We start from the raw sequence: 26,823 nt of genomic DNA on the forward strand, positions 1-26,823 counted from the left end.
ATAATATCGATTATTATAGGTAGTATTCGCTAGTCACCACGCGCGACGCAACAGTTGGAAGAAATCAACAGGCGGGAGTGTGCGACCCTATACTCCTTTCACGCGCGAAAATTGAAATTCGAACCGTGTTTTTTTTTACCGCTATGAACTTTCATAGCAAAGCCAATAAATATGTGTGCCCGAATGACCGGCAGCTTTCTTTACGATCGAAGTAAGTATTTATTGCTTTACTAAAGTTTGATAAATAAAATACCGCTACACGTTTAGCAGCGTTGTTGACATTTCGCTTCAACGATTTTCAATGGATTTTCAGACGATTAGAGAATGTAATAACTGGTCAAGTGCTTGTCAAAAGAGATAGGTTAATATGAACCTGTACACCACACCGACTAGTCTGTAATACCTATACTACTACATACTAATACCTATTATAAATGCGAAAATGTGTCTGTCTGTCTGTCTGCTAGCTTTTCACAGCCCAACAGTTGTATGAAATTTGGTACAGAATTAGCTTACATCCAGGGTATAAGTAGGCTATGGGATTTTATTCGGAAAATCAAGGAGTTCCCACGGGACTCTTAAAGGCCCATCCGTGTAACCGATTTATATGAAATTTGGTACAGAGATAACTTGTATCCCGGAAATTGACATAGGCAACTTTTTATCTCGGAATATCAAAGAGTTCACACGGGACTTTTAAAAACCTAAATCAAAGCGAACGAAGTCGCGGGCATTAGCTAGTTTAATACAATGTTGGGCGACTACTATAGCTAATTATTATTAGTTATTGATCTCACAATACTCGTACCTAATAATTTCGTTTATAACTTCTTGTTGCGTGCTAATATCCTAAAATTTTTCAGATTTTTAATTACCTATATTTCATAGTAAAGGAATTAGAAATTCGAACATATAGGTACATCCCCTAAAGCTGCCACTTAGGGGCTCATTATTTTGTAAACGGTAGATTTTTCGAAAAACTTGTGAACGGGACATGAACCCTCATAATAATATTTTAAAATAATGATTAGTTATGTACCTATTCAACAAGATGAGGGGCTACGCCAATAATTTTTATAATGGTTTATTATTATTATACTAGCTGATGCTCGCAACCTCATCCCCGTGGATTTAGGTGTTTAAAAAGCCATTGGGAACTCTTTGATTTTCCGGGATAAATAGTAGCCTATGTCACTCTACAATTCTTTAACTATACCCATGCAAAAACACGTCGATCCGTTGCTCCGTTGCGTTGTGATTGAAAGACAAACCAACAAACCCAAAAATCACAAAACCAACAAACAAACACTATAAATTATCTCTGCCTATATAGAGAAGAAAGGACTACAATAGACGCTTTATGTATTTGTTAAGTGGCTTCCCGAGTCATGGCTTCAGGAAAAAAGGATCGTAGAGTTTGAATGTCTATAAATAACTCAGTCGAGGTTGCCGCGTCCTTGCTACGAGCACATCGCTTACTATCTCCCAGTCGCATCCGCTTCCGGACGCTTTGTTTTCATTACGAGTAGGTACCTAGGACAGTACGCGGCCGAAAGAAATGTACATCGGCCTTTAGAATGTCATTTCGGCTAGAGCGTTGTCTCATACCTACTCTACTCATACTACTACAACAAACTCATACCTATATTATGACGTTTTGTCGGTCTCAACGACAGAGACAGTGCTCTACAAATTTGCTAACTCCTTCTAAATGTCGATGTACATTATTTTTGGCCGCGTACTGTACCTATAACTCACAGTGTCACTTAATTTGCTACCATTGGCATTTTTATTTTTGTTTCCAAAGATAAAAATAATAATTATAATGCTTAGTCGAGGATTAAAAAGTCATACGGGTATAAAAGGTTCAAGATTAAAGGCTTTTGGGCTCACACTTCCGACAGTGAAGACCGATCGACCATGATGTTTTCAGCATCGGAAATCGACGATTTGATCTGTAAGTATAGTAGACTGGTAGAGATGGCAATCGGGGTATGAGGCGGGGGGACACCCCGTACACCCGCACGTCGGCCGGGTTAGCGCGGGGGCTGTGCGGGTGTGGGAGCGTCCCCACCCCTTTTGACGCGATAAAACAACATTATAGATATGTAGTGTTATTACTAGAGCTACTTAGTGTATTTTTAAATCAAAGGACGATTTACTGAATACCTCGGTAAAGCTTCATGCTCACTAAGTTGCCATCTCGACCTGTCACATTTAGGTAGGTACCTACTCTTATTTACTGTGATAGCATCGACCAAAAAAAAATGAATGTTTAGGAAAAAAGGCCATCGCGTCTAGATGTGTAATGTGTGTGTACGTAGATGTTAAACTAAAGCATCTTTTTATAAATAAGGTATACATAAAAATAGGTAAGAATGTGTTATTTACCTATCCATTTAAATACATTCTACACAGAAAATTAGTAGGTATAAGCTCCTTATTTCTGTGATGAAAGAAGGACATAAATAAAAGTTTGCCGTAGGCAAATTGGAAAGGAATTTTTTTATCGTATCATTTTCTTACAATAAATTACAGCGACCCATGTCACAATTTTATTGTGTCTAATGGTGTGTCAGTGGGCAGTTGTAGGTCCTGACGACAGGGTCATGACATGAGCTGAAGGGGCAGAACTATCGCATTTGGGTGACTAAATTGCGCCCCCAAATGGCCAATATTACAATGAATTTCACCCTCACTTCGCTCACAATTTTTACTTAAATTTTGAAATGAGCTAGAACTAAATAACGATAAGATTTAACACGTGTAATGTAACAGCTACTAATAGAGATATACTTCAATCGTAAGCGGCTTCTGCCAGGAAAGGATTGCATAGGGTTTTCGCTCATAAACCGAATTAAGTACCTACTTACCGATTATTATTTTTAAGAAATCAATAGGTAGGTAGGTATTTATAAAGTCAGATGAAAACTGAACTAAAAAACTACGAGGTAACCTGTTATTATTAGAGCTAGTGTATTTTTAAATCAAACGATGATGTAGGTACCTACTGAATAAACTCGGTAAAGCCTCATGCCCACTGTTGCCAATTCGAATCGTACAATTGATTTGCTTATTCTGTAAGTCTGTAGAGAGGTAAAAAATCGCGACTCACTTTCTGAATCGCTTTTGCATAAATAAATATTAGAATACTTAGAATATAAGAAAAGCGAGGCCCGCCGCTGGCTGTTTCAGCGCCTGTGTGCAAATAGAATGCTGCCTACATCCCCTATCCTGTTTCCCCTAGTAAGCTTGTACTGTTTTAGTCGAAGGAAGGCTTTCAGTGTGAAATCCTTCCGTGTGGTTTCCGTCACGCTGCGTTTAAGTCACGCGATGGGTCTGGGTTTGTGACTCGAGTCTGAGACCGGTAAGCGACAGCAACCGACGACAGCGATAAGCGACCGTGCTGCCGACCACAAGCGATACTACTAGTTCCTATACATTTTCTAATACTTTGAAGTACCGAATAGGTAGGTACTGCCAGATGGATGGATTGCGTGAAAGAGGATATGCGTGAAAAAGGGGTGGATAATATTTCACTCATCTGTGGATAATACGTTGACGAATGACAGAAGTGAGTGAAAGAAGAAGACATGTTGTGCCGACCCCACGTAGCGTGGGATAAGGTAAGGAAGAAGAAGGTACTGCCACTACGTGACTACTCGTACCTGTCGTCGTGATAGGATCGCCGTCACGAAAGAGCAGCTACTGATTCAAGAAATCGCTAAGGTGGCAAAACGTACTGTTGAATACATACCGACGGCAGCGACAGGCAACAACGACAATCAACCCTGTTGCGGTGTAATGGTAACAGTAACAGTGTTGTCTGTCGCTGTCGCCAGTCGCTGCCACTTGCCGCCGGTCTCTTAACTATCTTTATTAAGCTTCCCTTTGTTCGCAGCTCCATAGAGTAGACTTCACTGATAACTCGATTTTAGTGTGTTCTGGTGTTCTGTCATGGTCGTCCCGACTCTTTGTATTGTGTTTGATATAATATAAAGCACTTTCCCGACATTTATAAAGGTCGTTCATTATCCTTGAAAGGTCACCAGTTTATATTTATATAAGTAGTTATATACTTAACCATTGTAGAGCCGGATACAGCCGGGTAGGGCATACCCGGTAGGTGAACTATTGACTCTTTTTAAAATGTTAGAATTGGGGAAAAAATAATAAAAAGTCCCAATCGATTTATTAAAAATACTAGTCAGTATGTATAAATGTGAACGTTGTCATTTATGTCTGTATGTCTGTCTACTAGCTTTTCACGGCCCATCTGTTTAATTTATCCATGCGGGGTAGCCTATGTCCCATACCTACTCCATAGGCTACTTTTATCCCGCAAAAATCAAAGAGTACGGGATTTTTAAAAACCTAAATCCACGCGGACAAAGTCGTGGGCATCAATTAGTGTTTTAATAAAACAATAACAAACTGCAAAGTAAAGCTGAAAAGGATTAACCGTAACTTTATCGGTTCCTGTTTTATAGATATCTCGATTCTCGTTACTGGCTACATGCGTTGGTTCCACTTCCAAGTAATCAGGCCTCGATCACGCTTTACCTATACTCATTTACTCTATATACTAATAAATAAAATTTAAGTGTCTGTCTGTAATTTCGAAATAACTACCTCATATTAAGCTCATATGGTTATTTGAACTGTACCATAACTGAATCAAACTTTTTTAAATTTTTGTCTGTCTGATCTGAAAATTTCTCTGGTCTGCTATGATGAGGTTTTCGGCCGTTGCTAGTTGTATCCCTAACGACAAAGCCATGCCGTCAAACAATTTGGAATTCCGGTACGATGCCGCATAGAAGCCGATAAGCCAATAAAGTTTCGCCCAGTCAGTCTGTCCGTCCATAGATCCGTATGTCACATCTATTTTATTCAGAAACCTAGTTGAGAAGCTCAGCTGTTATAGAAAATTGCATCATCATCATCATTATCGTCAACCGATAGACGTCCACTGCCGGACATAGGTCTCTTGTAGGGATTTTCACACGCCACGGTCTTGCGCCACCTGAATCCAGTGGCTCCAACGTCTATCGGTTTTACGAACATGTGCCCTGCCCATTGCCACTTTAGCTTCGTAACCAGTTGAGCTACTCCTATGTCGGTTACTCTAGTTCTCCTACGGATCTTCTCATTTCTAATTTCAAGCATAGCTCTCTCCATCGCCCGCTGAGTGACTCTGAGCATGTCTCGGATCCATATGTCATCACTGGCAACACGATTGCAAAAGAAAATTGCATTGCCACCGAATACGAATACATGGTTCTACAACAGCTGTGCCTTTCTGAATCTTGATTACATGGATGACATAATCATGGGATTGGAACTAGAGTCGGGTATCTCTATACGACGTCATGTGCGTTAATACAGCCATACCATTATCAAACTCGTCTGATATGAAAGAGATAATAAGGTAAAAGTAGATGGTATGTTGCATTAAATTTAGTAATCAAGATATATTATCACTGTCGTTTACAAGAAAATACCGTACTCTCATTCATCATCATCATCATCATGAGGAACCCATCGTCGGCTCACTACAGAGCGCGGGTCTCCTCTCAGAGTGAGAAGGGGTTTGACCATAATCCACCACGCTGGCCAAGTGCGGATTGGCAGACTTCACACACCTTTTAGAACATTATGGAGAACTCTCAGACATGCAGGTTGCCTTACGATTCGTTCCTTTACCGTTGAAGCAAGATATTTAATAACATAAAACGCACATAACTCTGAAAGTTAGAGGTGCGTGCCCGGGATCGAACCCCGACCTCCGATTAGGAGGCGGACATCCTAAACACTAGGCTATCACGGCTTTTTTCGCTTACATTTTTCCCGTGAAAATATTCGTCTAGCAAAGTCTACCAAGTGTTAGTTACTTAATTACTATTAGTAATTAATTACCTATCTAAATGTATAAAAGGAAAATCCCCTATCCCCATCCCCTAAGAAGGGATTTTTGAAAACTCAACCCCTAAGGGAGTAAAATAGGGGTTTGAAATTTGTGTAGTCCACGCGGACGAAGTCGCGGGCATAAGCTAGTACTTATTATGATCGGTCACACAGCACGCACTGGAACTAAATTTAATAGGTCAAACTCCCCAACAATAAAAGCCTTTTAGCACAGAATAATATAATAGTAGGTACCAACGTATTTTAGTAACATAAGTACTTATAGTATTTCTCTCATCGAAGCACGGAAGGTTGCGTAGCCTTGGCCCTTGACTTGGGTTATTTACCTCAAAATCTCATTTCCGCCAAGGCTATCCAGACTCCACAGGACTTAGTGCTGCCCGTAGGGAGCATATGCGCCCGCAATGCGACCTTCTAACTTGTAATTACATAAGTAATACTCATTTAGTGTGGATATGGTCATCAGTATTGCCTTATTTCAGTAACCTTATTATAAATGCGAAAGTGTGTCTGTTTGTTGGTTTGTCCTTCAATCACGTCGCAACGGTGCAACGTATTGACGTGATTTTTTGCATGGGTATAGATAAAGACCTGGAGAGTGACATAGGCTACTTTTTATCCCGGAAAATCAAAGAGTTTCCACGGGATATTTAAAAAACCTAATTGTTAGCCTTATTTAGCCTTATTATTATTAGTTTGTTAGTTTGTCCTTCAATCACGTCGCAAGCAGTCGATAGACGTTTGCATGGGTATAGTTAAAGACTTCGAGACTGACATCATCATCATCATCATGATCAACCCATCACCGGCTCATTACAGAGCACGGGTCTCCTCTCAGAGTGAGAAGGGTTTGCCCATAGTCTACCACGCTGGCCATGTGCGGATTGGTAGACTTCACACACCTTTGAGAATATTATGGAGAACTCTCAGGCATGCAGGTTTCCTCACGATGTTTTCTTTCACCGTTAAAGCAAGTGATGTCTAATTAATTAAAACGCACATAACTCCGAAAAGTTAGACTGGCATAGGCTCCTTTAAAGCCAGATAATCAAAGATTTTCCACAAGATTTTGAAAACCTAAATCCACGCGAAGTCGCGGGCTTGATGCCTAGTTTATAATAATATGAGTAGCGATATTTAACGACCTCCCTGGTGCAGTAGTAAGCGCTGTGGTAAATAAGTAGAAAAAACTGGGTTCGATTGCTGGATGGGATTGACTTTGAACGGAGATAGAGGGGCAACTTGGGAATTTGTAAGTTTTAAATTGTCTTTTGTCTGGTCTGGTTTGAGGCTTCGCCTAGTTACCATTCTACCAGCAAGGCCGTGCTGCTAAGCGAAATAGCGTTCCGGTATGATGTTGTCTAGAAACCGCGATAAGAAGTAAGGATAGCTTGATAAAAACTGCCATAAGTACGTCTTTCAAGTTAACCTGCTTTTAGTTCCTCTGATGCTGCAAATGTTTATGGGCGGCGGTAGTCACTTAACATCAGGTATAACCCGCCATCTCGTTTGCTCGCTATCTCTATTTTAAAAAATTCATCACTTAGAATCAGGTGAGATTGCATCCAAAGGCTAAGTTGTAATAGAATTAAAAAAACAGTAGGTACAATTATTACAATAAGATTTTAAGTAACTTCTTAGCAAGCTGAAACAAAACTTCAAGCCTATCTAACTAGGTATTATAAAATGAAATGTAATCTAACTTGTCCGCTTGGAATACTGCCAAGAGCACTGGATGCATTTCCGTATTCAATGAGCTGGAAAATGATCCAACCTTCTTGACAACCGAGGAGAAAATAAGTGTAACGCGTTTTTATGTCGCTCATCCTGAAACTAAGCATAAAATCCAGATTTTATGATCTGGTTGGTCCATTAAATATCCTGATATTTTTTTTCACAATGCCTTGTACGCAGATTCATAAAACCATTCCACTAGCAAAGCCTCACAACCATTCTTATAACATTTCAAAAGCTGCCCAGCAAGTATAAAAGCAAAGTTAGACATGATTCTCCACCATAATCTTCCAATAGGCAAGTTACCAATTAAGTATTAATAGGCTATGCTAGTACCACAGACCACCACCTATAGATGCTTAAAAGCCGGACAGCCCCGATTGCCAAGCTTAGGCAGTTGCTTAGCATAAAAGTAGGCCGGTAAAGTTCGGTACCCTCATTCCAAACATTGCCCTGATTACGTGACTTTTGAATCCACCGATCACAACAAAGCATTCTCCTCTATCCCCCGCCAACATTTTGCAATTTTATTTACATGCAAAACCTTGTATTGAGGTTGAATTCTCTGTGGCTAGAACAAATCTTGCAGTCGTTCATCGAAGTTTTATTCACAGGTTACGAACTGGTTGGTGTGCTGCTAGAAGTGAGCCACCTTTGACGCAAAACGAGCGGGAAGCCATTGCAGCCGTGGTCAAGAGAGCTGAGAAGGTAGACGAGGTAGAGGCACGACGCGTCGGCCGACTAGTTGCAAGACTCGAAGGTATATAGGCTATTGCAGTCGTCAAAATAGTACGTAAATCCGTTTGACTAATAAGTAGTTTCAGAACTTGAATTTTTTTTAAGGGCAGTAATCTGATAATAATAGGTATAGAAACTGATAGGGTTGAAGTTTTTATCGATCAAGTACCTATAACTTTGAGAAACGGGATATGTAAGTAGATATTTAGAGGCCGTAGCGTAGAGATCCAAATAATTATGTGAATTTCTAAATTGTCTCTGGTCTGGTCTGGTGGGAAGCTACAGCTGTGATTAGCTACCGCTGAAGCCGTGCCGCCAAGCAATTTAGCGTTCTGGCACAATGCCGTGTATAAACCGATAAGGGGATGGGGTACGTGTAACCAAAATTGCCATGAACCCTTCCGAGTTAGTCCTCTAACATTTATTCTTAGACTGTATTATCACTTACCACCAGGTGAGATCGCAGTCAAGGAGTTACTTGTAACTTAAATGGATTTGCAGTCAATACAGAGCACATCCGTGACAATAATAAAATTATTATTAAGTATGATGAAAGGCGAAAATATAAATAAGTTCCAGAATTCTATTACTCTAATCGAATCAAGTTTTATTTCTGTATCGGTACCGGTTCTATCGCTAATAATTAGCAATATGATTCGATATTCTCGAAGGCAATATGATTACGACTCTATTTTGATACTCGAATCTTAGGAGAAAAGCTGTAATTGTCCCACCCAATGGGCAACGCCTAAGGCGAAATATTACAGAAACATAAAGGATAAAACAGCAATATAAGTATTTAGGTAGGTAAGTATTAAAGAAACCGGCCAAGTGCGAGTCGGGCTCGTGCAACGAGGGTTCCTTATTACAGTCGTATTTTTTCGACATTTTGCACGATAATTCAAAAACTATGATACAAAAAAATAAATAAAAATCTGTTTAAGAATGCACAGGTGAAGACCTTTCATATGATACCCCACTTGATATAGTTATGTTACTTCGAAAATTTAAAATACTAATTTTTAGTTCATGACCACAATTTAATTTTCTTCGTGTGATGTAATCGTAAATTCACGGTTTTCAAAATTTTCCCCTAATGTCTGCTACAAGACCCACCTACCTGCCAAATTTCATGATTCTAAGTCAACGGGAAGTACCCTGTAGGTTTCTTGAAAGACCGACAGACAGACAACAAAGTGATCCTATAAGGGTTCCGTTTTTCCTTTTGATGTACGGAACCCTAAAAATTTAAATACATGCATGAAGGCCTCCTAACTTAATTCGGAAAGTATGAATATGAGCTCAGCCCAAACTACTTCAACCGGTTAGGTTACAAGGTTGGATACAATGGGGTCCCCTTCTCATTTCTCATCGTAAAGTGATATTGTGTAAAAGAAAATTTTAACAAAAACCCTCTTGTTTGTTGAAACCCCTCAGAATGAACCTCTCAGAAACAAACTAATAGGATTTCGAGGAGGAACTTAGATGAATACTAGGTATATAAAACATGTAAAAAACTAAAGTAACTACTTATTTGAACCAAAACTATTTGAGTTTTCCGATTTCCATACAATTTATTTATATCTGTTGCACTCTTTTCCAACATTAGCTATAGTACACGACAGGTCGAGTTGCCAATAAGGGAGGGAACGCCCCGCACACCCGCACAGCCCCCCCGCTAACCCGGTGTGGGCGAGCGCGGGTGATGTGCGGGTGTGCGGGGCGCCCCCCGCCTCATACCCCGATTGCGATCGCGTACTATACTACTCTGGTATTGTTTAGGTCGAGCTGGTATTGGGTAGATTGATTGTAACGCTCCAGCCTCCCGCTGATATCGATGTCTTCTTAATTGATTAACTAGTCTACGCTCATTCGGTACTCTATTTAATGGCAATTGCTCGACCATAAAGCTAAAATATAATATTAATTTATCACAATCCTCGGGAAGAGTGATGCTATGTATTCTGTTAGCTGATGGGCCCATCTGGAAAGGGTAGATAAAATATTATATTTTCCCATGCATTTCCCTACGGGCCTCGAGGTAGATATGCCCCAGCTACGGTGGCGCCTCGATACACGCTTCCCCATGTCGTATTTTAAGCCGGCGTTTCTTCGACTAAGGCCTGGCTTCCTTTACACTCGCCGTCTTATAGGAATGCGTCGTTCAGCGCAAGGTCCTGCACCGCGCAGCTGTCTGCTTTGCGGAGAGACGTCGAAGCTGTTGGCTCCTCTACGCACCTGCTCCATGTGCCAAAACTCCGCCTGTCCGAAGTGCGTTATTGACACACCTCCTCACAGGTAATAGTGTTAATATATTTCTCTCATCGCTTTTTTTATCTGGATAAGTTCAAATTTTAAAACTAAATGTCTCTCCGTCACGTATTTTCTTTGTACTATAATTTTTATGGTTCCGTACCCGAAGAGTGCCACCGGACCCTATTACCTACTAAGCCTCTGCTGTCCGTCCGTCCATCTGTCTGTTAGCGGGCTGTAGCCTGTATATCGTGAACCGTAATATAGGTAGAGAGTTAAAATTTTCACAGAATGTGTATTTATATTGCCGCTATAACAACAAATAATAAAAATTTCAAAATTGTCACCATGAAAATAAAAAAAATTAAAGTGTCATTTCTTGTACGATGGTACGGAACCCTTCGTGTGCCAGTTCTTCGTGTCCAACTCGCACTTGACCAATTTTTTAAAGTTATTATATTTTGATTTGCTGATTGCTGTGTTAATTAAACTAATGAGGTACTTAAACTTTCTTATGTAGATCTCCAATTTATTCAAGAAGAGAACAGTACATGTGCAACCTTTGTGCGGAAACCCGGGAGATATGGAAAAAGTCAGGCGCGTGGTTCTTCAAATCCTTACCGAAATATATCATGCCCGACAGGAGACCCACGGGACGATATAACGATTCGGAGCTAGCCAAATCACTACAGGTAAAGTAAAAAGCTTTATAGTTTTTGACATCTACAAGAAAATACCTTCAGTGGTTCTTAGGATAGATACATATCACAAATTACGTCACTGGCGGCAAGCGAGCCGTAGCTTAGTTGTCAGAGCGTCGGGCGCGATCCCAGGAAATGCGGGTTCGATTCCTGCCGGTCCGCAATTTTTGATATGTAAGTATTTAAAATTATTTAAAATAAAATTTCCTTGAAGTGTAGATAAAACACTATAAAAATTATAAAATATAGTAAAAAGCAAATAAGTAAGTATGTCATTTATCGTTCAAAGAGCAGCATTGTGATATGGGCATTTGAAAGTAGTTTCGATAACTGCAAAACTGTAGTTTCGATAATTTTAAAAAGTGTCGCTACTAGATGGCATAAACAGTCGCTTCATCAGTGACTGAACATACTTACATATTATCACTCATCACTGGCGGCAAGCGAGCCGTAGCTTAGGGGTCAGAGCGTCAGGCGCGATCCCAGGAGACGCGGGTTCGATTCCTGCCGGTCCGCAATTTATGATATGTAGATATTTAAAATTATTTAAAAATTTCCTTGAAGTGTGGGTAAAATACTATAAAAATTATAAAATTTGTTAGGATTGAATTTGTTGGCTTGATAGAATACGCCTACCTAACTTTTTGTTAAATAATAATAAATAAAATATGCAGTCTGTCTGATGATCTTAACTGAGAGGTACCTTGCATCCAGGACACGAGGACACGAGAAAACAAAGGCTTCCTATAGGTATTAGGGAATTTAAAAAACCAGGATAATCGTAGATGAAGTTGCGAGTAAAATCTAGGTGTACTTTCATACAAATTCACAGAGCAATAGGGAAGATTAAAGACTGCACGTTTTTGCCAATACATAAATTGCCCAAGCCATCAAAGTAAAAACAACATCCAATGTATATTTTAAATCCCAATAACATAGTAGCTAAAAGGGCAATAAGGCTACTTTTAACCTCTGACGTAATAAAGGGAATTTTATTGCGTTAGGGTGTCTATATTATGTCGGCTTTCTCGTGGAAAACGATTTCATTTCAATGTTTCATATAAGTAAATGCGTATTTTATTGGGAAACTTTTATGGGGTGTAAACGCACCAAATCCCTCGCCATAACATAGATGTCAGTTATTATCAGAATAATATGTTTCTTGTAAGTGTCGTGAATTTTTCTGTGTAAGAATTGAATTGAATTGAAAGTATAGCAATTTTCGTCGGTATGCCTACCCAAAAACCTGAAGAAGAAAGTGTACAACGAATGTGAAGTCCTCATTGTCTCAACCGATAGACGTTAACTACCGGATAAAGGTCTCACTATATGCAAGGATGGCCACAGTATTACGATCTTGTGCCGCTTCTGTTCGGCGGCTTCCCAAGGATGCGCTTGGGAGTTGCAAATAATTGCAATCGTACATCCACCTAGCTGTACATCGTCTCATAAGACTGTGCTTTCCGGTGCGTGGTCGCTAATCAAGTACCTACTACCTTGGGATCCCAATGTCTATCAGTTCTTCTATATGCTCCACCCTATTGTCACTGCAGCTTCTCGCCTCTTTGAACTATGTAATTAGGTTGATCACTCTGATATTTTTTTGGATCTGCGAAAGAAATGGAAAAAGTCGCTCAATGGAGCGAGCTATCTGCTTCTTCAGCTTAGTATTTGGGGTCCGCTCTCCTATATTTTACCGCCCACTTATCCGTTATCAGCATTCGATTTTTGGAGTCTATATACTCTAATATTTGGAGTCTTTTGACTGGACTAACGACATCTGAAGCAGTAGAAGAGTATGGAGCGAGCTCTGTTTGACAAAATTGACGGAACGAGTAAATTCGTAGGGATCACAGACCGAGAAGAGGCAGCAAAATGGGTGGATAAGGAAGGCAGAGTACCATGCTTGGTGGTGCGCTCTTTAAGAGATCTATGTCTAGCTGTACATGCAGGCTAGTCGATGAATGGATCTGACATGACGTATCTACCCATTAGCCTGCATCTTACATCACTTTGCTCTTTGACCTAAAATTTAAACTTTAAACTACAAATAAGTAGATAGGTATACCTATATTCCGCGACATGGTATGAAGCGGGGGGACGCCCTGCACACCCGCACGCCACCCGCGCTCGCCCGCACCTGGTTAGAACGGGTGCTGTTCCCTCCTCGATTGCCATTTCAAACTGTCGCATACTAGGTATACTTATTTAATATCTACAAATGTCTAACATGCCTACTTATGTCTTTATTAACAACCGTTTATAAAAAAAAACACAAAGCAATTCAAAGTTAGGATATTGCAAAAGTTACTCTAGATATCTTGTATATAAGTAGTTTACCGACATTTCGGCTAAAGCCGAAGCTAAATAACTAAGTACATAAGTTCGTATTTATTAGACGGTAGCTAGATAGGTAGGTACATATATGCTTATAATACCTTTCTTTTTAACGCTGGGAAATGCGTTTACGCATCCCCCCTCCTGGAAGCCAGCCAGCTAACCAGCCAACCAACCAACCAACTGGAGGGAAGGTATGTGGGACTCGCCGGCCGTTAGGCGATCGTAACACCCACTAAAACCCAGCGGCATTCCTGCATGTCGCCTGGTGACTGGGTCACGGGAACGCCGAAGCAAACCACCGCGACCCAGTCAGCGACATCCGCTCACGAGGTCCCCCGTCGCACGTCTGAGGTGCACCAACTACGTGCACCTCACCTCCCCCGGAGACCCAACGGGCGACAACGCAATCCCGCGCACGTTGCCCGCGTCTTGTCCTCCGCCTCGTCCACTGTGCCCTCTGCTAGTCAGAGGGACACGCGGAGAAACCTTCCCCATGCCAGGTCATTAGCCATGGCTAACAATATCCCCGAAGAGAGATTATTAGCCATGTTACCGGGGTGCACCGGCCCGAATACTGCTCTTCCCTCGGATGCCCGATGCATCCAAAAGGGACCAGAAGCACCCAGGCACACTGGGAGGTTACCTGACTGGCACGGCACCCCATGCTTATAATAAAAAAAGTAAAAATCCTTGTAAAAATAGTATAAAGATTCAACCATGGGAAAGTTAGGTGGGTAGCTACCTACCTGCCGAAAATTTAAATTCTGAAATTTTTAAATATCTACTTACTTCTGCAAAACTGTCTCAAACATTTAAACTATTTTCTCTTTAAATTCTCAAACAGCCAACTTGTAAACGTTGCCTTAGAAAGTGCAACGGTCTTAGAAAAGTTTTTTAATAAAAGTTTCAGCAATGTGACCGGTACAGCGATCTCTAGACATCTGAATATAATATAAAAGAAAAAGATGACTGACTGACTGATTAACTGATCTGTGCGTTGATAGATAAAGCTCAAACTACTGAACGGATCGGGCTGTGATATAGAGATAGCTGTTACGACGTAGACATCCGCTAAGAAAGGTTTTTCGAAAATTCAACTCCTAAGGGGGTAAAAATAAAAGTTTGAATAGTCCAAGTTGCAGGCTTATGCTAGTTTAGGATATATTTTTATTCATACCTGCGGACCTAGATAATAAAATAATAATTTACGCTATGTAAACAAACATATTTACCTATCTTTAGAACAAATCAATATCTGACTACAGACTTAAATGGGGTAGGTAGGTAGGTATGATTAAGTAGGCCTTCCAATAAACAGATTAATAAAAAATAAAAAATAAAAAAATACATTTCGTTTTACTGTACTCTAGTACACGGGGCTCGATATTGCCGACCTGTATTTGAAGCAACCTGAGTATTGCCATTTTCCCGCTGAAAGCAGCAATGAGGTTTTTGCCGACTCTTTTCAGTAGAAATTCCTTTCCGAACCGGTGGTAGAGTCATAGTTTACATAGGTAAGAGCTAGTTGTCCTACTTGAAATAAATATTTTAGTTTAGTATTATATTTAACATGGCCAACAAACTTGTTCATGAACACATTTTTTTACAATTATTCTATTAAATAAACTTAAATCTAAAAAAAAAACAACATTAAATTAAAACTATTTATTTTTGTCTAGGAAGCAGGCAACAGTAGCAACGAAGGGAAAACAGACTCTGAACCCGGTTCTCCTCTCAGCATACACCAGCCATCATTCTCCAGACAACCCAGCAACAACGACAGCAGAAAATCCATAAGCTCAGCAAAGGTAAGCACTCGTCGAATTCAATGGTAAGACATTTAACATTTTTTATTAGATTTTTTCATATTTTTAAATTGAAAATGTTACAATAAAACTTATTATTTGACAGTACAAATTTATCTAAATTTAATAAATCAAAGTCTACGTCAAAGTCGTAAGAATAGGAGCTACCATTCAGATTTTGATTGTCAATTGTTGAGTTTATAAGATAATAATTGATGTTCGTACTTAATAGTGATAATAATAATTAATCCATACTAATATTATAAATGTGTCTGTCTGTCTGTCCGTCTGTATGTCTGCTAGCCTTTCATGGCCCATCCGTTCAACCGATTTTGACGAAATTTGGTACAGCAGCGATAGCTTGCATAGGCTACTTCTTATCCCGGAAAACCAAAAAGTCCCACGGGATTTTAAAAACTTAAATCCACGCGGACGAAGTCGCGGGCATCCTCTTGTAATTACATAAACTTAAAAAGCTACGAAGGTTCAAACGTGCCCTAGTGTGAGAAGAGCCCCAACAAACTCAGCCGGACCATTCTTTTTATTGTCATCACTATACTATACATATATATATGTAATGACTGAAAACTTACTAGAGTCATAGAACTATTAAAGATGTAGCAACTCATTTCCAAGCAACTCGTAGTACCTATACAGGTAGTTTAAATAAGTAGTTGGCAAACATGAGGGATTTGATGAACTAACAAACACTACTAAATTAAGTTTTAATCATCGTTTTTATTTTCGCTACTTTGATACAAAACCAGCTAACTATAAGATGCTTTGATATGCTTATGATAGCGTGAAAATTGCTTTAACGAGGAAAGTTTCAATGACTCTACGGATTAATTATTGTTAGTTTCAAAGCAGGTACCTAATGTATTCCAGATCTTTGGTATTCAGCTAAGTGTGTATTAAATGCGCCGTTAACTGTCTGGCAACCCTAGCGCAATCAGTGCAATGATGCTTTCTTGTGGCTTTTTTATCAACGAAGCGTTGCCAAAGTCGCTAGAGATATACCTAACTAGCTTATGCTCGCAACTTCGTCCGCGTAGACTGCATAAACTTCAAACCCCTATTTCACCCCCCCCCCCCCCCCCCCATTTTCAAAAATCCTTTTTCAGCGGATGCCTACGACACAATAGCTGCCTCTGCATGCCAAATTTCAGCCCGATTCGTTCAGTAGTTTGAGCTGTTCGTTGATAGATCAGTCAGTCAGTCATTCAGTCACCTTTTCGTTTTATATATTTTAGATTAGATTAATGTGTCCGGACTTTTATCGTGAAACAAAGGATTCCTTAAAACGACAAACCTTAATCCAGTGAATGAAGTTCAAATCTATAACTACTTAGCTGACCCACCTTTTTCTCCTCACATTTGCTCGAGTGTAATTTTTTGAAAATCGGATAGGTGGCGGACTTTCGAAAAATCATGAAACATATTAAGTATCTTTTAATTTTTATCTAGAAACCCAATTTCTAGTGCTTAGGCAAATTTTATAGCAATTTAAAATATTTATTTACCCAAAGATATCAAATTAAGCTGTTTCCTTAAATTTTATTTCAACTCTTGGAGGAGCTTACAAATTGAACATTAATTACGCCCAATTTCCCAACAGAACCAGAGCTGAGACGTCTTAATCACTGTTTAGCAATCATACAGTTCGACTAAGCCAGTTTTATAAAAAGAAATTAATTCTATTTGGTCCTGAATCCTAATTCGTTCTCTAAACTAAACTTAATGAAGTATTCATCGCAATTAGTACGACTACTTAGTACTTATTAGTCTTTATTAGGGTTTACGTACCCAAAAGGAAAAACGGGACTCTATTACTAAGACTCCATTGTCAGTCCTTCTGTCACCAGACTATAATATCTCATGAACCGTTTAATTCTTTTATCTATGACCGTGATAGTAAGACAGTAGCAATTTTTACAGATGATGTATTTCTGTTGCCGCTATTCATCTGTAAAAATTACTAAAAATACTAAAAAAACAGAATAAAATAAATATTTGAGTGGGCTCCCATACAACAAACGTGTTTTTTACCATTTAAATAGATAACGGACCCCTTCGTGCGCGATTCCGGCTCGCACTTGGCTGGTTTTTTAGTCTTAACTAAGACAAATTATATTATTAAGCCTTCGTCTCTATTAAGTTTAGACATTTTTTACAACCGATTTCTTGACATTTCTTAACTATCAGTCATTGATAGTGATTGATACCTATGGAAAATCTGTATGAGTGCGTATTACAACCGAATTAGCACCATTTTCTTCTTTCATTATGTAGCTACACCAAGGCATTTGTGGAATGTAAATTATCACGCTATTTTCTCGCAAGAATATGCCGCTTTCGCGTTACGCTAGTACCTACCAAAGGAGTCGTCTTTATAACGATTTTTCGTATCATAACTCTAGGATTGTTACACTACGTCCGAGTCAACCCCATTACTCTTATAGCATAACGAATGTAATAAATAGGTTGGTGCGTCGCGTCGCTACGTCATTCGTGCGTCATACGACGGATTCAAATGTGTGGGTAGATAGGGATATTCAAATCTATGTTTTGTTTGGGATGATGTTAGCTTTATTGACGACATAATGTTAGCCCTTAAGGCACGCTTACACGGGCAATTTAAATTCCTCAATTCCAGGCAATTTAGTCAATTATGACGTCACGAAAACATGAAGCAATTTACTGCAATACCCAGCAATAACTGAAAATTTCAGCAATGTTATCACTACCCATTATAAATGTGGAAGTATGTTTGTTTGTTGGTTTAGTGGTTTGTTGGTTTGTCCTTCAATCACGTTGCAACGGAGCAACGAATCGACGTGATTTGTTTCACGGGTATAGTCAGAGCCCTTGACTCTCAAGGGCTCTGACTATACCCGTGAAACAAATTTTATGAAAAAATTATTTATGAAAAATCAAATACTTCCCACAGGGTTTTTAAAAACCTATATATCAAAGAGTTCCCACGGGATTTATAAAAACCTAAATCCACGAGAACGAAGTCGAAGGTATCAGCTAGTACAAGAAAATTGCTCCATATTGCTGCACTTTATGCTCCAGATTGATCCATACATGTTGCCGAGCAACAATTGCTTAAAAATTGTCCATGCAAGCGCACCAAACCCTGTAAAATATTGTAGTTAAATGCTGATTGTGTTAAATTGGTAATTTCTTTATACGTACGTAGAAATAAAAAAATCACGAAAATTTACTTCGCCTGGATACTCAACATATTATTAGAGTTTAAATTCGCAAAACGCAATTTTAAACCTGAATTATACAGTACACAATGCGCGACGAAAATAAGTCCAACATCAGCTTTTTGAAGTTTTAATAGGATTATCTATTGGTGATATGAAGAGGCGCTTTATACGAGCAGCGCTCAAGCTGAGGTTTACAGTTTACAGTGTGATTCGTCATTTACGAAGTATCACACTGTAGTTATATCGCTGACATAAATACACAGCATAGCAACAGGAGTTAGGTGCACTTGTAATTTAAATGTTATCTTTCGGATCGAATATCTTAAGAATTTCCCTAAGCGCCTTTGAGGTAGTTAGTTTACTTTACGAACAAGATATTTACTCTATAAATTCTCTAGGTTAGTTCAGGGTTAGGTAATTTCTATCGAACCAGTAAATACTTAGTTATTTACTTATTTAATTCCAACAAAGATTAACTCTAAATTTCACAGAGTACCTACTGTCAATGTAGTTTTCTAGCTACGAGTATCGTATTAGGTATAGCGTCGATTTAAGATTGGTCTAAACTCTAAACTAACTAAAATTATTTTTCTTTTTATTATTAGCATTATTATAAAAGGAAGTACGGGAAAAACATTCAATTAACACCTTCAAAAATTATTTATTCGTTGGTTTTCCTTTCCTTAAAAGTAAGTAATTTTCTCCACGCGATTTTATCCGCAGAATCCTTAGTTACAGAAATGGTATGGAACCGGACGCACTTGCAAAAACATTAAACACGAAAACGCATTCATACAATTTCTGTCACAGAATTCTGCGGAAAAAATTGCGCGGTTAAATTTCACAGAAGTAAACACACGGGTGCGGCGTAGAAATTCCTAGATCACGTCAAATAGTCACGTTTAAGTTAGCGCCAAATTTTGATTATCTCATCAACATTTTCAATGCGCATGATGCTGCATAATCATTAGAGTGCCTGCCCACTTAAGTGGAGCGTATAGCGAAGCGAAGCAGACACGGGTTCAGCAGAACAACCAGATTATTGAGAGACGACGTAAAAAAAAGTATAGACATGCAACCTAACAGGGTGCTACGTTTGGCGTAAAGCTATTGAACTTGCTGTCTTGTGTTATTTACTAAAATTATCCCTTGTTAGGAGATTTTTATGAAATACTTTTTCATCTTTTTCTCGTCCCGGAAAAGTTAAAAAGGGAACTCACTTTTGAAGATATTAAATTATTCTCTTTACATCCCATGGGCTCTTATTTACTTAGTATTAGCTAAGTTTATAAAAATTCATCATCTGTGTCTGTTTATCTGTTACTTCTTGAGGACTCAATTTTTCAATGAAATAAATCTTGGTTGGCGCTTCGATCTTGATTTCATAGGTAAGTATAGTACGCGACAGGTTGAGATGGCAATCGGGGTATGAGGCGGGGGACGCCCCGCACACCCGCACGTCACCTGCACTCGCCCGCACATTCAAAAACTCTACAATGATGCCTATTTTGAATAAATGGCTTTGACTTGAAAATAAAACTTTTAACTTGTAAATTATAACAAACGTCTAACGAGTCAACGGATATGCCTGCGGGAAGTTTTGTCCGACAAGGGACAACAACAACAAGATACGATTAAGTTTTTGCGGCCCTCTTGGATAAAATAATATTATGAAACTTTTCGAACAAGTTTTTATTAGGTTTCTATAAGTTTCCGATTACTTCTAAGTTCTAATAAGTTTTATCGTGTTATATACACCAAGCTTTAAGTAACAATATGTTGGCTTAGCCCACCTGGTCATAGATACTTATTCAAATAATTGACTAGGCTAGGTCTTGATAAGCTGATTAGAATAGAATATATTTTTATTCAAGTAAACTTTTACAAGTTCTTTTGAATTTGGTAAATTATTTTACGGTTGGTTCGGAATGCCGTTCCTACCGAGAAGAACCACTAAGAAACATGGCGGTTACTCTTTTCAAGTGTTCAATGTACAATAAGTAATATTATAGACCGTACAATACTGTACAAGCAATTGCAGCCTCGCGCATTGCTTGAGGGACTCAAATCCATGCTATTTTATCATTTATCTACATAATTCTTCGACTATATTATAATATATTTTTAGGAGCATAATCTTAATTATGATTTTTATACGTGTGTAAACTTGTAAAGGCAAGTCTAAAATTATATCAAAAATAAGAAATTTTTTTTCAGGACCACGAATGGTGCGAAACCGATATCTTATCCCACGGAGTTAGCGGACTAAGTCTACATAGAACAGACAGCCTTAACCAGCGTCCTTTAGGCTTGAAACGCACTAGCAGCAAAGGCAGTGCCTACAGTCTTAGAAGTATAAGAAAAGAGATGCCCAAACCGACTCAAGTAGAGAGACCACCTACTATACCGGACTCAGGATTCGGGACTTTGGAAATAAAATTGGCCTATGACAATGGGACGTCGTCATTGGCTGTTACAGTATTGAGAGCCAGAGGGTTAATAGGCATGGATATGACCGGACTTTCCGATCCGTTCAGTAGGTTAGAAATATTACCTCGAGGTAAGAAAAAGTTTTTCTTTATTCTAGGGCACGTTATACTTATACGCTTGATATCTGCATTATCTTGATGCCCCTAGCGCGCTTCCCAGCGTTATCCATACAAACGTAACTTTTGTTTCTAATTTGAATCAAACTGCGTTTTAACTGCCGCGATGTAACTTTGGAACTAAGTAAGTACCTACTTACATTTTTACGGAAATCTGATAAAACCACAGGCACAAATAAGTATATTTATTACTTACTAGGGAACGTGTTTATAAATTTTCATTGATTTTTGTTAAATGAGAACTGAGAACAGCTGTGTATATGGAAAGCACAGGGGAGTGCGCTAGGGTTATTCCTCTTAAAATGTTTCAAAGATAATATTGAGAACCACCTCCCTTTTGGAAGTCAGTTAAAAACTAAAGAGATTTATGAATTTGTACCTGACTGGTTTTCAACAGTGAGTGCAAAATGAAAATTCTCAAATAATTAGTTACTATAAATTTAGAAAAACATTTTCACCACTGATAAAATTTAATTTAAACTAGCTTATGCTCGCGACTTTGTCCAAGCGACAAATTTCATACCCCTATTTCACCCCCTTAGGGGTCGAATTTTAAAAATCCTTTCTTAGCGGATGCATACGTCATAAAAGCTATCTGCATTACAAATTTCAGCCCGATCCGTCCAGTAGTTTGAGCTGTGCGTTGATAGATCAGTCAGTCAGTCAGTCGGTCAGTCGGTCAGTCAATCAGTCAGTCAGCCAGTCAGTCAGTCAGTCAGTCAGTCAGTCAGTCAGTCAGTCAGTCAGTCAGTCAGTCAGTCAGTCACCTTTTCCTTTTATATATTTAGATGAATAAGGAAGTCAAAGTATTTTTTACGCCTGAGCATTACATTAGGAAATCAGAACAAAGTAAAAAAAAGGTACATCCAAGCAAACCGCTTCCAGTTCCTTTGTTACTTTGTTGATATAAGTATTTCGAGTCGTCACGATTCTCCGCCAACGTGCGCGAGCCTTTGATTGATATGGATTTTTTGTAATCAAAAATGCTTAGCGAAATGTAAAACATGAGCGAAAATAATTGTTAAATTTCCCTTTCATTTCAGAAGGCACTTATTCAAACAGGCTACGGACGAAGACGGTACATAAAACGAAAAATCCGGAATTCAACGAGACTGTTCACTTTTTTGGCATCACCGAGTCTGACTTGTCCACTAAATCTTTGGAGATTGTTCTATTTGATGACGATAAGTAAGCTTTTATCATTAAGGCGAAATACAACTCTTATAGATATATAAACCTATAGTACGCGACAGGCCCAGATGGCAATCGGGGCGGAAAAGCCCCGCACACCAGCCGCACGCAGGTGACGTGCGGGAGGACGGGGCGTCCCCCCGCCTCATGCCCCGATTGCTATCTCGACCTGACGCGTACTATACATAATTCTAGGCATCTCTTCTCTAGGATTTATTTCCCGACCCTTTAGTAGCGTAACGTAGTTCGTAGCGCCTACGAAATCGACGCGTGGGTGTTTTACGTAGCGCGCCGTAGGCCGACGCGATTGACAATTATTATTATTAGGAGATTGAGCTTAGCACGCCCACGGATTCTTTTTAAACCGTCTTATATCTTAGATATATTTTTAGAAAATTTATTAGGTATTTTATAGCAGTAGGTATATAATATGTTAAATTTGTTTTTTTTTAATGTTTGTTCCCAGTGAGCACTGGGCAGTTCCCGATTGCCATCTCAACCTGTCTTGGACTATATGTATAGAGAGTTGCAACTTTCGCAGGTGTATAATACATTTATATTGCCATTATAACAACAAAATAATAAAAAATTCAAAATGGCCGCCAATTGGCCGCCATGAAAGTTAAAAAAAGATGATAAGAGTTATTTCTTGTACAATGGTACGGAACTCTCCATGAGCGAATCGTCTCGCACTTGACCGATTTTTTACTATCAACAGGTACGGTTGCGACGAAATGGGCTCAGCGACAGTTTCTCTCAGGGAATGCCTGAAGTCCCCCGCTCAGTTACGATTAGCACTCTCGGGGGCATCGGGCTTCGAGCCTATAGGGCCGAGGCTTCTGCTAGCGTTGTGTTATAGCACCAAGAGAAGAGCATTAGTTGTAACGATATGCAGAGCTGCGGAATTGCCGTCCCAAGATAGTAATGGATATTCCGATCCTTTCGTTAAATTGTGAGTAGATATTTCTTTGTTCTAAAATTTTTAATTTTTTTTCCTTAAATTTAATTTTTCAGGAATTTAAAATTCCTCAGTGCTTGAAGACCAAGTCTTCATGTGGAAGTCGGGGGTTCGATCCCGGGCAGGCACCTCTAACTTTTTAAAGCTATGTGCGTTTTACGCAATTAAATGTTGCATTGACGGCGAAGGAAAACCTCGTGAGGTCTCAAAGGTCTGTAAAATCTGCCAATCCGCACTAGGCCAGCATGGCACAGACTGTGGCATAAATTCGTCACAATCTGAGAGGAGACCCGTGCTCAGTAGTGGGCCGGCGATGGGTTGATCATGATGATGATGATCAACTCAAACGTCGTAATGGGCCAGCGCGGCAGACTATATGGAATAAACTCGATTCAATCTGAGAGGAGACCCGTGCTCAATAATGGGCAGGCGATGGGTTGATCATGATGATGACGATTACCCCAAACCTCATAAAAAAATTTGACCAAGTGCGAGTCAGGCTCGCGCAATGAGGGTTCCGTACTACAGTCGTATTTTTCGACATTTTGCAGGATAATTCAAAAACTATGATACATAAAAATAAATAAAAATCTGTTTTAGAATGCACACGTAAAGACCTTTCATATGGTGCCCCACTTGATATAGTCATCTTAATTAGATAAATTGAAAATACTAATTATTACTTCATGACCACAATTTCATTTTTTTGTGTGATGTAACCACAAATTCATGGTTTTCAGATTTTTCCCCGAATGTCAGCTATAAGATCTACCTACCTGCCAAATTTCATGATTCTAGGTCAACGGGAAACGTACCCTGTGGGTTTCTTGACAGACAGACAGACAGACAACAAAGTGATCCTATAAGGGTTCCGTTTTTCCTTTTGAGGTACGGATCCCTAATTACTTCAATTAAATGTACATTTTTCCAGATACCTAGATCCCGATCCGTACCACAAAAAACACAAGACATCAATTAAATGGCGCAATTTGAATCCAGTGTGGAACGAAGAGTTCCTCTTCGAGACTCGACCCACTGAGCTTTCCCGACAGAACTTGACTGTGACTGTCTGGGACAAGGATTACGGGAAGCCCAACGATTTCCTCGGTAGCTTAGTACTAGGAGCGAGCAGTAAAGGGCGCAGGTTAAAACACTGGATGGATTGCATCAAGTTCCCTGATCATAAACATGAGCAGTGGCATTCTTTAACTGATACACAACATTTGTAAATTAAACTTAATTCAGCTTTTTCCACAAAAGTTGAATACAACGTATTTAGTTTCCAACAAAGTTAAGGTACAGTGATAGCCTAGTGGTTAGGAGTTAGGACGTCCGCCTTCTAATCGGAGGTCGGGGGTTCGATCCCGGGCACGCACCTCTAACTTTTCGGAATTATGTGCGTTTTAATTAATTAAATATCACTTGCTTTAACGGTGAAGGAAAACATCGTGAGGATACCTGCATGCCTGAGAGTTCTCGATAATGTTCTCAAAGGTGTGTGAATTCTACCAATCCGCACATGGCCAGCGTGGTAGACTATGGCCAAAACCCTTTTCACTCGGAGAGGAGACCCCGCGCTCTGTAGTGAGCCGGTGATGGGTTGATCATGATGATGATGATGACACGAGACGCGACCTCGGACGTCAGTACGTTTAGTACGAGATTTTTATTTTTATGTCTCACGAAAGAAATGAAATTATTTCATTTTTATTGGGCATCAGTAATTGCTAACATAACTTCACAATAATGTTAATAGATGGCGCTGTTAGCAAAATTCAACCAACTCCATATTGCGTCTAATGTTAAAAGTTAACTATTACAAACTTGTATAGTTAAAATTAAAACTAGCTTATGGTATACCGCGAGGTCTTAGTTCGGGGCGAACCACTAGTACAGTACGTAGTATAGAAAGTAGTGTACATCGACATTTAGAAGGAAATAGCAGATTTGTAGAATATTGTCTCTTTCGTGGAGACCGACAAAACGTCATTTAGGTATGAGTGACAGAGACAACGCTCTACAAAGCCGAAATGTCATTCTAACGGCCGATGTACTACATCACTTTCTGCCGCGTACTGTAACTGTAGGTATGTACATAATATGAAAGACATGGGTTTAATTAAATTGCCATACCCCTTCCAGGTTAGCTCACTTCGGCTTAAACTTCATTACGTAGCACCTAGATCGCAGATAAGGACTAACATTGCTTACAAATTATACCTGAATTTAAAAATCTACCTACTTTGCGTCTACGTTGTTAGTTAATATACGAGTAGTATAATCCATATTTCCATACTTAATATTATAAATGCGAAAGTGGTAGTAGTACCTAGTAGTGCGAAGATAGGTATACCTAGGTAGGTACATGCTACCTACTCATTGTTAAGAAAATATCATCGTTATTTTCTACATTGCTAAGCAATCATTTCCTTGGGAGTTTTTAATCTTATTCTGGGGTTTCGTCTTGCTTATTACTTAGGTACGTAAGTAGGTAGGTACCTTATGATTACCTATAATATAGTTGTACATGCATAACCTACAACTTGGCTGGGTACCTGTACCTACTATTTAAGTTTAATGTAAAATGTGCCAAAGATTTTTTTAAGGTAGGTACGTACGTTAGGTAAATACCTACTAAGTGACTATTCTTGTTAATATTGATTAAGTTAAGAATTTATTCATAGGTACTTTTATTGTTGTCGTAATATCTAAGTACAGTACGACAAAGCTCTCTTGGCCAGACATTAATAGGGGGACGCTGTTTAGAGATTAGAGAACAAAAGCTTGGAATATTCATGGAATATTCAAACCAAATTCAAGCAAGAAATAAAAAGGAGACACTTGACGGCAACGTTAGTTCCGATTCTCGTCACGCGCCAAGATAGCCTTGCCGCACTGTAGGTAGTTAGGTACTGCTTTAAATAATAAATACAGTTACAGTCATGTACTGTACATACCGTAAAACGGGGTGAATAGGAACTGGGGTGTGAATAGGGACAAAACTGGGAATGAGATTTGAACGTTAAAATAATACCCAAAACAGCTTAGAATTTTGGTAGCATTGTTTTTCCCTATAGTAGAATATTTGATCTTTTATTTGGCAACACTGAACCAGACACAAATTTACATTAAAATAACGAAAGCGTCATTGCAAAAACGTTGTTCAAAACACGCTAAGCCGTAGGTCTCAAAACTTTGTTTACTTTGACGCAGTACGAGAATAAAACAGTACAAAAACTATAAGAAATCATTAAACATTTATCTAAGAGGCGTCACAAAAGCAGATTTGTCTAAATGTTACATATTTTTCTGTAAAAAAGAAAAAATTGGAAACCAAGTGGTTTTGGC

The 26,823-nt window shown here is 39.1% G+C and overlaps 1 protein-coding gene across 1 annotated transcript; it reads left to right on the forward strand.

Annotated features, from left to right (window-relative positions):
* Rph (Rabphilin) lies at nt 1-26,427 on the forward strand. Its single transcript, XM_034972167.2, has 9 exons — nt 1-211; nt 8,277-8,422; nt 10,554-10,698; nt 11,174-11,345; nt 15,374-15,502; nt 20,938-21,280; nt 22,370-22,514; nt 23,236-23,469; nt 24,407-26,427. The coding sequence occupies exons 1-9, from the start codon at nt 144-146 to the stop codon at nt 24,702-24,704; spliced, it is 1,680 nt and encodes a 559-aa protein (XP_034828058.1). The 5' UTR covers nt 1-143; the 3' UTR covers nt 24,705-26,427.
* The last annotated feature ends 396 nt before the right edge of the window (nt 26,428-26,823 follow it).

Source organism: Maniola hyperantus, chromosome 9 (assembly GCF_902806685.2).
Source record: "Maniola hyperantus chromosome 9, iAphHyp1.2, whole genome shotgun sequence".
Lineage (NCBI taxonomy): Eukaryota > Metazoa > Arthropoda > Insecta > Lepidoptera > Nymphalidae > Maniola > Maniola hyperantus.

What these genes read in the sequence shown, in the direction of transcription:
- Rph (XM_034972167.2), top strand. Translation starts at nt 144, where the DNA reads ATGAACTTTCATAGCAAAGCCAATAAATATGTGTGCCCGAATGACCGG. An exon ending in ATTGACACACCTCCTCACAG is followed by an intron (nt 10,699 to 11,173) that starts GTAATAGTGTTA and finishes TTTCTTATGTAG; the next exon opens with ATCTCCAATTTATTCAAGAA. An exon ending in AATCCATAAGCTCAGCAAAG is followed by an intron (nt 15,503 to 20,937) that starts GTAAGCACTCGT and finishes ATTTTTTTTCAG; the next exon opens with GACCACGAATGGTGCGAAAC.